This window comes from Mandrillus leucophaeus, unplaced genomic scaffold, assembly GCF_000951045.1.
Source record: "Mandrillus leucophaeus isolate KB7577 unplaced genomic scaffold, Mleu.le_1.0 Scaffold721, whole genome shotgun sequence".
Lineage (NCBI taxonomy): Eukaryota > Metazoa > Chordata > Mammalia > Primates > Cercopithecidae > Mandrillus > Mandrillus leucophaeus.
This window is the reverse complement of record NW_012107820.1, coordinates 2,220,807-2,239,090: the sequence shown is the minus strand read 5'-3', so window position 1 is coordinate 2,239,090 and position 18,284 is coordinate 2,220,807. Positions and strand designations below refer to the sequence as shown.

Sequence of the window (18,284 nt, the reverse complement as noted above, 5' to 3'; positions counted from 1 at the left end):
AATTTTAAAATCATTTAGTACATACAGACATTAGCAGAATTTCCTTTTGTTTATTTATTCATTGATTCAATAGGAATTTACTGAATGCTAGACATTATATTAGGAGTTGGGGATGCAGGGGCCAACAAAACAAAGCCCAAATTCTTATGGAGCCTATACTTTATTTAGGAAGGCAAACAAATAATTTTAGTTAGTGATAAGTGATATTTTTACCTGCCTGCCCCTCCGCCTCCAAAAAAGAAGGTAGAGACAGGGTGCTGGGAGGTGGCAGCTATTTTAAATAAAGTGATCAGGATAGGACCTCTTAGCAACCCCTAAGTTGGTGACATTTGAGCAGTGTTTTGTTGGATGAATGTACCTGAATCCCGTACTCTCTACCTCTTTTCACCATTACACACAGCTATTAGGATAACATTGCCTTCACGATAGTTCTCACAAAATGTGGGTAAAAGACAGTACCAAAATAAATAAATACCTTAAAAAATAAAACCTTAAAAACCTTAAAAAAATAAAAAGCTTAGATATTAAAAGCTTAGCCTAGACCTATTATGTAAAATTGAATACTTCGCCTTCTTCCCAAATTTCTTGTCCCCAAAAGGGTTTCTAAATGTCTTCTCAAGTCAAAATAATCTTTGGGAAGAGAGGACTGCCTTATTATGCCATGTTGAAGTAGAACACAGAGAAGCTGAATTCCTTCAGAAGACTGCTGGTATTTGCTCTTTTCCCAGGGATGCTAGATAAGTCTCTGAAATTTGGGAAAGAGGGAAAGAGGAAAAGAAAGAAACAGAGAGAGAGAGAGAGAGAGAGAGAAAGAGCGAGAGAGAGAGAGAGAGAGAGAAACAAGAGTGGAGGGATTTTAAAAGCCTCCATCCTGACATGGAGCTCTGATCCTTGTGGTTCAAAAGGTTTATCATACTCAACGGGTTGGCAATCCTTGGTTGTCTACCAGGCTTGACCAAATAGAGAGGTATGTGACATGCCCAGAACAAGTCCTCACCTGGATCAGCCAAAAAGCTAAGGGTAGGACCCTATCATCCTCTCAGAAGCTATACTAAGCTAGGCTGCTCATGAAAGAGTTGTAGGGCTCAAGCATCCAAAGGTGCACATATTAAAGTTATGCTAATTGCTTAAGGTCAAAGCAGCCCCAGTACCCAAGAACAGTGATGGGGAATACTAATCTATATTCTAGATCTGGACTGCCCAATACAGTAGTCACTAGCCACATGCGGCTACTAAGCATTTGAAATGTGGCTAGTTTAAGTTCAGATGTAATGTAAGTATGAGATACACACTAGATTTCAGACATAACAAGAAAAGGTAATCTCAATAATTTTCATATTAATTACATGTTGAAATGACAATATTTTAGACATTGGGTTAAATACATTATTAAAATTAATTTTACTTGTTTCTTTTTTAGTGTGGCTACTAGAAAATTTTAAATTATACACATGGTTCACATTTTATCTCTACTGAAGGGTGCTATTCTAGATGGAGACAGAATCCCTCCTATCAAGAGGTGAATTTATTTTCACACCAACAACTGAGATAGGGTATCTTATTCCACTTTTGCTGGTGAAAAGAGGTTTCAGTAGGCCCAGTCACCTGCCTATTCTGGTGAATGGCAGCACAAAGACCTAAATCCAGGTTTTCTGATGTGAATTTTTGTTTGTTTAGTTTTTTTAGATGGAGTCTCACTCTGTCGCCTAGGCTAGAGTACAGTGACATGATCTCGGCTCACTGCAACCTCTGTCTCCCGGGTTCAAGTGATTCTCCTGCCTCAGCCTCCCTAGTAGCTGGGATTACAGGTGCTCACCACCATGCCTGGCTAATTATTTGTATTTTTAGTAGAGATCGGGTTTTGCCATGTTGGCCAGGCTGGTCTCGAACTCCTGGCCTCAAGTAATCCGCCCATCTTGGCCTCCCAAAGTGCTGAAATTACAGGTGTGAGTCACTGCGCCCAGCCTTAATGTGAATTTTTGAAAACTTTTTTTTTTTCAGAGGCTAATACCAAAAACTGTTTTTCCTGACAATGTTTTTTTTCTCAGATAGTTCTAGTAAAAAACAACTTTAAGATGCTGAACAATGTAATATTCTGACTTGCTTTCTTTTTCATTTGGATGGTTTGGTGGTAGTTGTCATTATTGTTATTATCATAGTTAACACCTAATGGGTTTATGTACCAGGCATTATCTTAAATATGCACATGTATTCAACATATTATGTCCATGTATATCCTAACCAACATGTATTTAATTCAATACAGTTTAATAATCTAATCCTTACTACATTCTTACTAATTAGATAGCATTTGGCCTCTTATAAAAATTGAGTAAAGAATTTAAGCAAGTTGTCTAAAATTATGAAGCTAGTAAGTGGTTAAACCCAATATTTGAATCCATTTTCTTAACCAAAGTATGTGTGATACATTTTCTTCACACTTTATTTACATAGATCTACAATATATATAAAAAGAATGTCTTATCCCTTATTTTAGGAGCCTTAAACATGTCTAGTTGTACAATTAGATCTCCTTTTAAACAGTCTATAGCCCTTTTCATAGTTTATTTGTTCCTTTAAAGAAAAAAATCTCTAGAAGATACATCTCCCACATGGCTTTTAAGAACTGTTAAATAAAGCACAACCTTATGTAAATTAGAACCTGAGGAAATCCAGGCTTGAAGTTCGGTGAAACTGGGAAAAAGTAAAATGAAGATTTGGTTTCCCTTAGATGCTTAAAAAACTTCTCAATACTACAAAACTCACCTCTAATTCTTAGTTTATAATTTGAAGTCCATACTAGCAGTACAGCACATTTTAAAAATATCTTAAAGATTTAACGCCAAACTCTCTAACTGCTCAACCGCTGTAGTGGTTAACCCAATTGGTCCAAGAATGATGTTAAAAAGGTCCTAGTCTAAGGTTAAGACTCTGTATACAGACCAAGTACAGTCTTCATTCTCAACAGCTACTCCACACAGATTCTATACCCATAAGAAACACCTGGGTCAGAAAGGGAGTTAGGCTCACCAAAGATGTCCTCAGGTGGGAAAACACTTAAGCAACAACTTAGCTAACATTTAATGAGCACTAACCAAATATCAGGTTTGGGCTCAGAACTTTGTATGGATTATAGTATGGACAGTTACTATACTCCTTTGGCAAATGAGGAATGTAGTGCTGGACAGCCTGAGTAGGCTGCTCCCAGCTGCACAGCTGTGCAGCAGAGATGGTATCCATCCCTGGCTGCGCAGCTCCAGGCCTAAAATCCAAGCCACTATGCAATGCACCCTAGAATTAATAACATTTGGTCCCTGGCATCAAAATAAAAAATTCATATAATATATATACTTATTATTTATTATTCTTTCTTTCTTTCTTTGAGACAGAAAGAAAGCCTGGTCATCCAGGCTGGAGTGCAGTGGCATGATCATGGTTCACTGCAGCCTCAAACTCCTGGGCTCAAGTGATCCTCCTGCTTCAGCCTCCTGAGTAGTTGGGACTACAGGCATGGGCCACTGTATTAGTCCGTTTTCACGCTGCTGATAAAGACATACCTGAGACTGGGCAATTCACAAAAGAAAGAGGTTTATTGGACTTACAATTCCAAATGGCTAGGGAGGCCTCATAATCATGGCAGAAGGCAAGGAGGAGCAAGTAACATCTTATGTGGATGGCAGCAGGCAAAAAGAGAGAGTTTGTGCAAGGGAACTCCTCTTTTTAAAACCACCAGATCTCATGAGACTTATTCACTACTCATGAAAGACCTGCCCCCATGATTCAATTACCTCCCACTGGGTTCCTCCCGCAACACATGGAAATTGTGGGAGTTACACTTCAATTTGAGATTTGGGTGGGGACACAGTCAAACCATATCGGCCACCATACCTGGCTAATTTTTTTAATTTTTGTAGAGACAGGATCTCGCCACATTGCCCAGGCTGGTCTCAAACTCCCGCAATAAAGGGATCCTCCTGCCTCAGTCGCTCAAAGTCCTGGGATTAGCCAGCATGCCTGGCCCTTTATATTTACCTAATCATGGACATCATTAAACTTTCACCTCATGTTTACTAAGTGAATTCCCTACTTTTACTATTCCTTAGATTTGAACTAGGTTGTTGGACAAATTAATAGAGAAATGGCCACTGCATTATCTAAAGTAGTGGTTCTAAAATTTAAATGGGCATCATGATCACTAATTAGAATTTTTAAAGAATTGACTCACAGGCTCCATCCCAGACCAATTAATTCAGAATATCTAGGAGATTAGCACCAGGACTCTAACTCTACAAAACCCTCTCACGGATGCAGCCAAAAGATAACTGGGAAACACTGGCCATGGCAGCCGAGGAGGTAGTCACAAAAATCTTACTGACTAGTACCATTGTTAGGCTGCCGATTCCAGGATTTGGCTCTCTGCTAAACCATCATTAGAGGTCACTTTATTATCACCATTAAGAAACCACTATGACAGGACAAAAAATAATTAAAGAATTTGTGATCGATGTATTCTCTCCCTATAATGCAGATATACATGAAGAACCAAGGTAGTATAGCATAGTTGTTCCAGATAATCTTGAGGCAGACTGCCTAGGTCTGAATCCCAGTTCTGCCATTAGGCAAACTACTTTGTGTTTCTGTGTACAAAGGAGATAACAAAGGTACCTATCTTACCGGGTTCTTGTGAGGCTTAAAGGAGATAATAGATATAAAGTTTACTGGTTTACAGTGTCTGGTAACTTCTAAGTATTCAATAAATGTGAGCTCTACCATAAATTAGATCACTGGATGAGCATAAAATGATAAGGAGAATCAGCATCAGAATACTGCATAATACCAGACTGTGATTAGTTTGATGCACTAATCATAAATAACGGATATCGTGCTGATGGAACTTGAAATGCCTATCATTCACTGGTATTAATTCCCTGCCTCCATTTCTACCCTAGTGATAGTCTTGCAACTCAAGTTTGAAGTTTAAGACACATTGCTTCACCTGAATAGGAAGAGCCTATCTTTTGTATGTAGGACACTTCTTTTACTGGGGTAGGGTGAGGTGTGTGTCCAAGATTGACCAATGCTTTTCTATTATGCATTCTTTCCTTCGCTTTATGTTTATGTTAAAAGTAAATATATGTTTAAATTCAAGCACAGTCCCACTGCTCTAGAAGCTATCTTGCTTTGTCTTTTCCCAATTACTTTGCATATAGCTGTTCTGATGCACTATTACATGTTGATTTCATAGTTGAACTATTATAGAATTATCCTATTTCCTATTTTCAAGTTCTTGAGGGTGTCTACACAAAAGGTACAAGGTCATTTGTTGTTGCTATCTTAGACGTATGTGTGGTACCCCCAGGTCTCTTATGTATCAGAGAGAGTGAGCCTCCCAGCTTTGATGTCAAAATATACAAATTTCTGCTCTTGAGTGCTAATTCTGCTATCACTGGCGATAAAACAATAATAATATTTTCTCTCATGTATTTAAGTGTCTTCATTCATTAGTAATGCTCTGTTTATTAAAACTGACCAAAGGCTGACTTCCTTTGCTAAAATCTTTTGGATGTGTCATTATCTGTCAAGTTAGAATATTTTTTCTTCCTTCCTTAAGCAATTCACAATCTTCATACACATTTCTTGATAATGCTCATTTTATATACATTTTTGTCTTGAAAACTCTTATCTGTTAATAGTTTATAAGTAAACTGTGGTCATGTTCAAAGAGAAGAGGCATCAGTTTCCTGCTTTTGATACCTATTCTTACACGTGAAACTAACACTAATTTTAAAAATCCAGAATAGCTGTAATTTGCTTCCATGCATCTTCTTGTTTTATTTATATAATGAACTAATTTTTCTCTTGTTATGTATGTGTATGTATGTATATATATATTTTCTCTTATGTATGTGTATGTATTATATGTATTATATAATGTGCCATATATTGGCACATTTCTTTCAAAGGCCTACATGAGTTGCAATTTCACAGAGAACCCTAAGGACAGCATTATCTTCTACTGAGTAGAACACTTTATTCTTTTTTTTGCTAAGACAAAGCAACAGGCAGTAAAGCACACCTTGCCTGAACAGGGTTAAGAAACAGCCTGGGGGGTTAAGCATGGTCTGGGGATCTTAGACTGAGGAAGCCAGGAGACCCTGAAAGGTCTATGAAGGTAGAAAAGGTTACCCTACTTCTGTAGGTTGACTTGTAGAGTCGAGTGGGACCCCCAAGGTCATAGAGGCTGGTAGTTCAGTGAGTGCTGCGATGGCCTCATTCCCCTTCTTACCAATATAAATTTCATGATCAATCAAAATAATCAATTCCTCACACATACCCTTGATAGTATCACTCTTTTGTACTTCGACTCCCCTTCCCCTCTCTTCTTTGGTCATACTTGCTTAAAACTCTAATCCTGGCTAACTCTATCTAACTCTCTATGTACTCTGCCTCTACAAGACTACAGTGGAACTTTGTGGAAGAAAAGCATGCAACCATGCTGACTGGTCTCTCACCTTACATTCACGACCATGAACCTCAAGTGAAGCCTTCATCTGCCAGGCTGTCATACTCAATGCCCCAAGTCCATTACGCTTCTTGCCAGTATTTCATACCTTCTCCTCTCTCTTCAAACCCCTCAATATATCCTCCTCCATCCGCACTCTCCACTGAGGACCTCACTTTCTACTTTACTGAAAACAAGAGGAAATAAAATAACTGAAATAAACATAACTTTTACCACCACACCTATTCACCTACTAGCATCTATACTTTGTGTTCTTGCCTGTTTCCAGAACTTCATGTACCTATCTAAAGCCATCCTCCACCCTATATGCCAGATCCTGTCACCATGACCTAAGAACATTGATCCAGTAATTGTCGCCTTTCACTTACATCTTTTGCCATCTACTGAAGATTCTTAATGACATTTAAACATATTTCCCCGGCTCAAAAAGAACCCATAAAACCACTTCTGTTGACCCTACTTTCCTTATTAGCTATTTATTTGCTTTCTTTTGCAGTAAAACTCCTTGAGATACTGGCACTTATTCTCTTTAATTCATCTCTTCCCATTCTTTTTTCACTTTTTCTTTACTTTATTAAGATTAAATACTTATGTATTCATAGTATAATATTCAAAACCAGAAAACAAAAAGTTTTCCATCTGCTGACATTATCCAGACTTTTGCTCCTACCACTCCATCGAAACTGCACTTGAAAAGACCACCATGACCCATGCATTACTAAATCTCGAGGTCTATTCTCAACCCCATCTTACTCAACCCACTTAACACAGTTGATCCCACCTCCTCAACACTATGTGTTTACTTTGCCTTCCAGGACCCACTCTTCCCATTGTCCTCCTATCTCACTCATTTCTCCTTTTCTTCCTGATAAGTAGTTGACACACTGGTACTCCAGGGCTCAGCCCTTGGTCCTCCCTTCAAACTTTCATTGTTTAAATAATGATCCATATGCTGCTCATTCCAGGAGTCATAAGTCCAACTCTCAAATGGACATGTCCATTTTAATATGTTATAGCTTACATTACTTTTTCTTTTCATGACCCACATATAATTCATTAGCAAATATGAATTTACCTTCAAAACCTATTAAGATTCTGATCACTTTTTACCACCACCTTGATGCAAGCCATTACCATCTCCTGCCTGGATTACTGCAGTGGCCTCCTAACAGATCTGCTTTCAACATAGTAGTCTGAGTGATTCTTTTAAACATAAATCAGATCATATAATTCTTGTTATATGATCCTGCCTGAAATGGATCTTCATTTCTCTCAGAGTAAAAGCAAAATCCTTAAGATGGCTCTACAAGAACTGTGTCATGTGCCTGTGGCCATGCCCATCCCCATCACCTCTAAAACTCCTTCACTCACTGCTGTCCAGCCATATGGGACTCAGGTCATTTCTCAACAAGTCAGTCACACTCCTGCTTTAGAGTCTTTAATCTTGCTATTCCCTCTACCAGAAACACCTCTCCCCTCACATATCTGGCTAACTCCTTTACCTGGTCTTTGTTCAAAAGTCACTCTCTTAATGAGGCCTACCCTGAACACAAGTTTACTTGAAATTGTAACACCTCACTGGCCAATTTCCTTTACTCAGCTTGACTTTCCCCTTTTCTACAGTATTTATCACCTAATATAATACACACTATGATTTGTTTATTGCCTACAAGGTTGGTTGATGAGTCTCAAGTGCCTAGAATTGTATCTGGAAGACAAAATGCTTTGTAATGATTTATAATATAAATGAGAACACAATGGTTAGGAATACTAAAGGGAACCAAAATTGTAGACCCTACACATGTTACTATTGCAGTCAAGTCAGAAAGCAGCTTACATTTTCAACTAAAGCAAGGGAGGAGACTGAGTTTACTAGTAATTTTTTTGACAATTAAAGTAAGTTAGGCCAGGCACTGGTGGCTCGTGCCTGTAATTACAACACTATGGGAGGCTGAGGTGGGAGGATTGCTTGAGTCCAGGAGTTCGAGACCAGCCTGGGCAACATGGTGAGATCCCGTCTCTAAAATAAAAAAGGCTGGGCACGGTGGCTGATACCTATAATCCTAGCACTTTGGGAGGTTGAGGCAAATTGATTACTTGAGCCCAGGAGTTCAAGACCAGCCTGGGCAACATGTCCAAACCCTGTCTCTACAAAAAAAAATACAAAAAAACTAGCTGGGCATGGTGGTGCACACCTGTAACACAGCTACTCAGAAAGCTGAGGTAGGAAGATCACTTGAGCCTGTGGGGGATGGAAGCGGGGTAGGGAGGTTACAGTGAGCCGAGATTTTGCCACTGCACTCCAGCCTGGGCAACAGAGTGAGACCTTGTCTCTAAATAAATAAATAAATAAGTAAGTTCAATATAAACTAAAATATAACATTGATCATTTTCTATTAATTGAATGTCAGTGGTTCTGATATTATATATTCATATATGTGTATATGAATACATATATATTCTGAGAAAATATAGCTTTGCTCACTGGTTTTAACATTTTTGATATAATACTGGTAAAAACCAGTACAAATAAAACATCAGTAGTTGTGAAGTCTTCAGAATATCTAAATCAAAATTATCTTTTGTCTTTTTTATGAAGTTAGACTAATTGTCTATAATGCTTATATTGAACCCTTGTGCTAGACTCTTAAACATACCTGTATACTGATGATTTCTAACCATGAATATTTTCGTATTTTAGGTTACATACTTTTTCTCAACCCGACACTGATATCAGTTCCAACTCATTCTGACCAAGATATATTCTCATAAGTCAATATAGAAGATTTTACTTTTTTACTTCTGTTATCCTGTGGTTTTGTGCTTTAGCGTCCACTATTGACGCTTTGCTTGACTATTTAAACATTCCCTGCTATCTAATTCATAGTTTCAAAAGCTAAAAGAACTATACACATAATTCTTCTTTAACATTACTACTAATAATAGATGACACCGAGATTAAGACCTATAATTATTCTTATTTTTAAAAAGTCATCAAAATGAACACTATAATCACTTTCATGAATGAATGACTAGTTTCTGCCAAAATACTGTTTGAAATATGTAACATCAGTATACCAATGACATCGTTTCTAGTATATCTTAAAACATTATATTTGCACCTACTGAGAGTATAAATATAATTTCTATTTTGGCCTTTTTTATTCCAAAATATGTTTTTTATTCTTATTAAGAATACATTATTGGAAATTCAATTTATATCTTTTTTCATTAAAATGGCTATTCATTCAGAATAATAAATGCGGATCAGTATTGGGTACATAACAGTTACATAGTCAGGAAAACACAGAAGAGGTTTATTTTATAAATATTAACTAGAATTTTAAATTAACATGTTGCTTAAAAAAATTTTAGAAAATAAAGCTAAGCAGAAAGAAGAAAAATAAAATTAGGAAAATGTCATAACATATATGATGTAGATGTACCTGAGTCACATATCCAGGATTCAGAACTCAGCTTTAGCACTTACTGGCTGTTACTTAACCTTTCTCAGCCTTACCTCCAGAATAAGAATCTGAAATACTCTTCCCTTAAACCTTTTCATAGATTGATCCTATTATTTTAGTTCCTGCTCAGATGGCCACTCCCAAGAAAGACATTTCTGTTTTTAACTTATAGCATTTTTCATGCATAGCACCTGAAATTCCATTTTACTTGCTTATTGTCTGTCTGTCCTATTAGAACATTAAGTTCTAGGAGGGCACAGACTATGCCTGTTCTATTTATTGCTGTGTTGCAGTGGCTAGAATAATGACTGGCACATGTAAAAGTTAATGAACATTTGTTGATGCTTAAATAATACCACCTAACTAGAAGGGTTCTTGGTTGGGTAAAATAAAACAATGAATGTAAAGCTCATGATGCTCCATATAACAAACATTCAATAAAACAATAGCTAATATTTCATTCCTTTATTAGCATTTATTTTAACAACTCTATGATTAAAAGTACAAACTGCCTACTTTAAAGGATGCTGGTATTATAAATGTCTAGTCCAGAGCAGTGCTTCTTAAACTTTAGTGTACCAGAGAATCACCTGCAGGGCTCGTTACTAAAGATTTCTGGCCTTCTCTCCGGAGATTCTGATTCAGTAAGTCTACAGTGAAGCCCAAAAATTTGTGCTTCTATCTAATAAGTTCCCAGGTGATGTCGCTGATGGTGGATGCAGCTAATTCAGAGATTTCACTTTGAGTAGCATGTGTATGTAGTGCAAGATTTTAAAATACTGAATATCAGAGCATCATGAGTTCTCTGTACCTTAAGTACTTGTATATTTGTATTTGTTCAAAAACAATAAATGGTTGGTAGTACTTAAATTCTGTCATCTTATGGTTAAGTTATTCCTTCTTACATATTACCACATAAAATTGCTGAGTCTCTTATCACATCAACTATATTATCAATTAATCCTTCTTTGTAGAAGTTAAAAAATAAGTATAACAATGTGTTTTTGCAAAGAATTTATTCTTAGGTTAGGGATTACTGCCATAATCTCTGAAGAGCAGAAAGAGGAAAGAAAGCTTTCCTTTTCTGTACCACAGAATTCTGTCTATAAACATCCTTTTTTTTTTTCTGAGGAAAGAATCACTAGATTCTTAGAGGGGCCTCTGACCACAAAAGGGTTAAGAACCAATACACTGTACTGGTCACATTTGAGCTGCTGGAACAAAGCTTCTTTGTCCTTAAAGTAAAAAGTCTTTCATTTTAAATCAACAACCTATACCACACCCAGCAGATACACTCTAAGCAGCTTTAAAGTTTCTCTTTTCACCAGGGTCACCTGGTGAAAGAGACAGAACATCCCTTAATCTAGGGCCATCAATTTCTAATACCCAGTCCAGAGTCTCTCTCCCTCTCCCTAAGACCCCAAAGATTCCTACGCAGATCCTAGGAGACAGTTTTTCTAAATTTGTAATTCCTAACCAACATTGCCTATATGCGTTTCAAGTTACCCATCACTGCATTTGAATCTTTGAAAGGAAAAATACACAATAAAATAACTTACTAGCCATGCATTTATTCATTTAGGATTTTATTGAGACACTTAACCCAAATCTACATGTGGTAGGGCACGTCTTAAAGGGGATGAGTTTTAAAGGATGGGTAACTGCTAGCTGGGCACAGAGGAGGCATTCATTTCAAGGAGAGCAAACAGTTGAACCAAGTATTTGTATGTGTGAGTGTTAGGTGGTAGGGGAGGAAGTGGTAGGCAGAAACCAGTCACCACTAAGTGGCTTTAATGTATCCTGAGGTCAACAGGATACCTTTAGGAAATTTTAGGGTGGGTTAAGAGTGATAATGATAAAGACAGTAAGCTGTTTTTAATTATTACCACTAGGACACAGTTAAGAATGTGCTGCAGTGGCTTTGGTGAGATGTAATAAGAACCTGAATGAGAACAGTAACAGAGGGATGAAACTAAAGGGACAGATTTGAGAACTATTAAGGAGAGAGACCAGCAGGACTTTGCCCAGTTTTGTGAGGGTAGAGTCAAGCACGTAGCATATTTCTTGCTTGGATAACTGAGTGCTGGCATCCCATTTGATCATTCGTAGATATGCTGAGTTTCAGGTGGCTTCAGGACATCCAAGTGGACATCCAGTAGGATTCTGCAGCTGAGAAGAAAAGTGTAAGCCAAAAATAAAGATTTGAGAGGCCTCAGCATAGGTAGCTGAAGTCTCAGGATACATGAGTTCACACAGGAAAAAAAAAATACATCTAAATACATGTGTTAGAAATTTCTTCTTGGCATATAAGTTTGCTCAATAGTGTACATATTTCACATTTATCTTATTTACCACTGTACCCCCAGTGGCTAGCAAAATGCTGATATGTAATTGCTTAGTTTAAATAACGAAATAATTATTTGTGCAAAAATTATGTGTTTATTTCTTTTGGTTTGCTAGGCTATTAAAATTATCTCACAGCCATGTAAACCATGGTTAATGTGGATTTAGTTCATCTAGTATTAAGTGATCATTTAAAGCTAAAACTCATTTGTGTTTGAATATTTTAACTCATTTAAAAATTTTATCTATTTATCAAATGTCCCTGGCCTACTGAAGGGAAGAAGTATTAGTAGGTGAAAAGAGTCTAAAGATGTGGTTTTTATGATGCTGATTTGATCATGTGATCAAATGTGATCATGTGATATGATGACATGATTTTTTGCATCTCCTGGCAGGACCCTGGGCTGCCCCACCATCTCTACCTCCTATTTCCTTTTGACAAGCTCACTTTTCGGGCCCTTCTTTCTACATCTACCTACATCTACAGGGCAGCCCAGCAGTGCTGGCTCCAGAATTTCTCTCTGAGAGAATGGGGAAGCACCAACCTATCTGGTTTGAGATGGAGAAAAGAGTTGAAATGCACTTGCATAGTCGTCTGAAAGAAGATTGAAGTAACTTCATTTACCCCTATCAAAGCAGAGGGAGCTACTAATAATCCCTGCCTCCGGCCCATATGTAGTCCTCTGCACCACTACTTAAGGGTTACTATCTGTCTGAGATGGTATATGATCTGTAGCTTTAGGAATTTCACAAAACACGAGTTTCTTCTGCATATCATTCTGCTCCAGTATCCTGATACACATCTGCTATTGTATCACTCCCTGTCATTCCTCATTGCACTTAACAGCATCTTTTTGTTTGTTTTCTTTGTTTGTTTGTTTGTTTTTTACATTTCTTAACTTGATTACTCTTTCTTCACTTGACCAGAGAGTCCAGAAGGGCAGGTTCTATGTCTGGTTTTGCACACCAATAATAAAGCTTTATTTATGTATTTCACACTTGAATAGTAAGAACACCTTATATTTTCTTATGAGTCTCCATAAAAACTAGCATTTACTCATTCTTAACTCATTCTTTATAGCATCATAATATCATAGGCTTTGTATAAGATAAGTAAGTTACTCTTTGTATTTGCCTAAGTCAAGATGTAAAATATTATATGGTACGACAACATCACTTAACATTTCTCACTTTCTGCCTTTCCCATTTGGTTATTTAATTTTATACCCATCCCAAATCACAGAACAACTGTATCTATCCTACATTATATATGAGAAGACCTTGTAGAAAAGTTGAAACCCAGGATATCACCACATATCAAAGACCCAACCAAAGGCTGAGGAATACTGCTTTGCAGTACAATTTATGTTATCAATATTTGTTTGTATTTATATTGAGGCTTATAGGCAAAAACTATCCCATTTGCAAGTGGGATATATTTGTATAAATATAGATTTGTATTTGTTTGTATATAAATATTTCTAACAAGGGATACCTTGCAAGTGGGATAGTTTTCACCTATAAGCTTCAATATAAATACAAACAACATAGAAATCAAAGGACCTGACAGTATATAAAGATTAGGGCTACCGGAATCCTCAGAGACGCAATGGAGTACCTGACTCCATCATTTAATCGACTTTTTGTGTTCTCTGTTGATGATAAAGGCCACATTTGGGACTTACCATTGTACTTAAATCACATTTCTACAATGTTCATTCTCTCTTACTAAAGGGGCTTGATGGCCACCAAGGGATCTTTCAGGCCAGGACGACATGTGCAGTTAAACTGTCATTTAATTTACCCCTTTAGGCTTTAAATTGCTGTTGAGAATATATATATATATATGTGTGTGTGTGTGTATATATATGTGTGTGTGTGTGTATATATATACGCCCTTTGCTTATAAGCTACTTGTTTATACTTCTATAATCTTTTGTTTTCCTTTTTTTAAAAAAGTTATAGTTAAATTGGGATTTCACTATGACCCAAAGAAAATTTTCTTCCAAAGGACATATATAAAATTTGCAGTATATAGATAGAAATGGGAGAGTTTGTGCTTTCTTCTCATCATCCAGAGTTGGCAGTTTTTGCTGGATGAATCCAAAAATTAAAAACAATGAACAAATGTTCAAAGAAGCAAAACAAAACACACTGTGGACTGGCTCCAGGTTCCACAGTTGGTGCAATGGGAAACAGGGAAGTAGAAGATAAAGTCCCCACTCTAGGGTAGCCAATTGTTTCTTCCTTCAAAGTATGTCCACAATACAACCACCATTCTCCACCTCCACTTCATATCTTATAGCCTTGGTTGAAGGCCCCATAATCTTTTAGCTTTCCTACAGTAATAGGCGCCTAACTGATTTGCTGTTCCTTGACCTGGCCAAGTGTATTTCCATCTCAAGGCCTCTGTACTTGATTTTCCCTTTACACAGACTGCTCTTCCCATATATCCACAGAGTCCTTCATTCCCTTCAGGTTTCTGTTCAAATGTCATCATATCAAAGAGACTGACCCACTATAAAATAACTCCATGTCTCCTATCTACAATCGGGCTTTGTTCCTTTTCATACTACTTATCACTAACATGGCATTTTTTAAAATTAGTTTTCCTATTAGAATTATACTTCTTGAGCAGAGACTTTTTTACTATCTTGTGCCCTTCTGTATCCTCTGTGCCCCAGCACAGTGCCTGACACACAGAAAGTACTCAATAAATGTCTGTTCAATGGTAGTTAATTATTAACTGTTCAAGTTAAATAACAATACAGGGCAACAGCAAATTAGTAATACAAGATAGTACATAGTTAACTGCTAATTGAATAAGATGTGCCAGTAATACCCCAAAGGAGTATACATCAGCATCACTTGGGGAGCTTTTCCAAAATATACATGCCCAGACCTTACCACAAGACCCACTTTATCTCCCCAGGCAGGGTCCTGAGCATGTGTATGCTTAAATAGCTTCCCAGATGATTCTATTTTTTATTGTGGTAAAATAAATATAACATAAAATTTGCCATTTCAACCATTTCCAGATTATTCCACCTAGCATCCATTTAAAACTACTGGTATAACATTATGTCAGTTCAGCAGAGCAAGAATGGCTGAAAAAAAAAGGCTTACCAAAAAAAAAAAAAAAAAAAAGGTACTATGGTATATTAAAGAACATGGGTTCTGGAGTTGACTATAAGTCCAACACTCATTAGCTATGAGACTAGACAAGTTACTTAACTGTTAGTTTCCACATCCATAAAATGAAGATAATCTCTATACCTTCTCTCTCCCCCTACATCTACTCCAAACTGCTCCCAGGTCATTGTAAAGCTAAGATGAAATCAAGTATATCTCTATTTTGGTGCACATACTAGGCATTAAACTAAAACTTACTGGAATTACTTTCACTGAAATAAAAAATGAAATCATGCTGGCAGAAACACAAAGAGCATGTGTAATCTTGGCATAAGTGGCAGTAAAAAATGTCTCTTCCTCTTCCAATGGGACAATTGAGAATGAAATCTGCTAGGAGCTCCACAGGTAAGACACTACTAGAACAGTGATTCTCAAACTTAAGCATTCTTCAGAATCACCTGGAGGGCTTGTTAAAACAGATTACTGGGCCCACTCTCAGAGTCTCTGGTTCATTAAGTCTAAGGTAGGGCCTGATAATCTGCATTTCTAACAAGTTCCTAGAACTTGTGATGACACTGGTGCTGCTAGTCTAGGAATCACACTTTGAGAACCAGCGAATTAGAGTCTGCATATCCTAAAAGAATCTCTGAGATTAATTCCTTGAGTATAATTTTTTTAAAATAAAAAACCTGAAATAGTTCACCTAAAAAAATCATAACTGATAATATGCTTATGATTTTTAGAATATTTTACAATGTGATAAAAGTCAACTACTGAGATTCAAATAACAAAAGCAAAATTTCATGCCACTGGCATCCCAATGACAACTATTCTGAAAATTAATTCAAAGTTAAAATAATTCTTAGAATACTCATTTCTTAAAAGTTACAACATAGATAAAAACAAAACATGGCAATTTTAAAGGAATAAATGTACATATAAACTTTGACGCGTATAATAACCTAAACGAACACTTACATGTATGGAGGCATTCCGTCACTGTTGTTGGCTTGATCAGATACCCTTTACAGATATAGCAGGTAATGTAAGGATTAAAATCTTTCACCAAGTGTTTCCTTTGGGTAGCCATTCGTGGCTAGTGAAGTCTGGCTTTATGAGTTCGGGCAAAGAGGGGTCCTAAGTAGATGAAAGTCTGATCCCAGGAGCTAGTATGTCGTTCCCAGTAGGATGTCCTGAGGCATGAGAATTAGCATCCAGATTTATCAGGAGATCGTTGATCATCACTCCTTTTGGTGGTTCTGCTTTCCCATGTCTGTTTCCAAAATCATTTCAAAAAGATGAGAGAAAAAGGCGTCAAACTCCTCATAATGTATTAATGCCATTCTATTAACAGCAAGTGTTACATGTTCCCAATTGGGTGAATAGGTGAATAGAACATAACCTTCATTGTATCATTAACTTGCAAATTTGCTATAATTTAATTCAGAATAATGACAAATTCATCCAGTTCTGGAACCTCAACTATCACCTCTATACTAATGACACCCCAAGCTATTAACTACAGTTTGGTATCTTTACCTCTTCGCTAATGCATTTTAACTATCTGCTTGACTGCTCTATTAGGAGTCCCTGCCAATACAAGTTAGAAGATTAAAAAGTGAAGTCATTATCCTCCCTTTCAAAATAGTCCCCACTTCCATTTTGAACCCTACATCCAGTTACGAGTCAAATCAAGTTGATAGAAGTTGCTCCACTTGTATATCACCTCTCCACCTGCAGTCCATCTTATATTCTGTTACCAGACACATTTTATTCTGTGACACTTGGTCTTCTTATCAACGAATGTCAGCGTCTTCTCTTTACAAACAGAAAAACGTTTCTCATTCTGTCACATAAGACCTTCTACAGGTTAACCTTAATATACCCTTCAACAACTTTCTTCAGCCTGAAGGGATCACTCCTCTCCCACTGTCTCCTCTGCAGGTTCTATGCACTCTATCCAACATGCCCTTTCTCTCCTCTGTCTCCATGCTTCCTACCCTTCAAGCCCTTCTCCAATGCTATCCTCAGCGCAATCTTTCCCTAGTTTTTAATGCTTCTTTCCCGTTACATTTGCCTTTTATTTTGATTTATAGTTACATTCATTCTTTACAGTCTTTATTAGACCAAAAACTCTTCAACAGAAACTGGTCACATTTAGTAGATACATAACCTGGGTAATGTTCCTTTCCTGTCTCAGTTTTTTTTTTTTTTAAACTGTAAAATATGTATCCTCTCAGAAAACACAACATGAAAGGTGTTGATTTTCCTAAGTGCATTCCATAAACAGGAACTTTCCCCCATCTTAGCTGTTAACTCATTGGTAAGTATAAAGCAACCGGAAAGGTAAAAGGCATTCCATCAACACATAGCCACTACGAATGTGCAGGGAATGCGTGTAATCATCCTATTCTCTTGGGAAATCATATTCGTGGGTGTAACAGAAAGCAAGCATAATTAAAAGACAGGGAATCAGGGTTCTGGCCCTTAGCTCTGTATGACCTTCAGCAAAGCGTTTCGTATCTGTGCCTGGGTCTCAGCTTCCTCCTCTGTAAGTTGGGATTAACTGCCTTGCCTTTTCCACAGGTTTGCCATGAAGCTCCAAAGTAAGAGAGAGTCCTTTGGAAGAGGAAATGCACGGTCCCGACCTGGGGTGGTGCTAAGATCCTAAAGCACAGAGCCCTGTGACCAAGACAGTTAAGGGAAGCAAGAACTTGCAATGACGGGGCGGGGGTGAGGGGGAACTTTTCCGCGTTCTCCGGCAGGACCCAGCGGCATAGTCCAGTGCGGTCCCAGAACCGCCGCGCCCGCCCGGCAGG

The 18,284-nt window shown here is 37.4% G+C and overlaps 1 protein-coding gene across 1 annotated transcript in view; it reads right to left on the bottom strand.

Annotated features, from left to right (window-relative positions):
* PCGF5 (polycomb group ring finger 5) overlaps positions 1-18,284 on the bottom strand; it is a 62,549-nt gene that overhangs the window by 43,728 nt on the left and 537 nt on the right. Inside the window, exon 2 of the mRNA XM_011965375.1 lies at positions 16,444-16,738. Coding sequence (XP_011820765.1) covers positions 16,444-16,555 — 112 coding nt within the window. The 5' untranslated portion in view covers positions 16,556-16,738. The remainder of the gene's footprint in view (positions 1-16,443; positions 16,739-18,284) is intronic.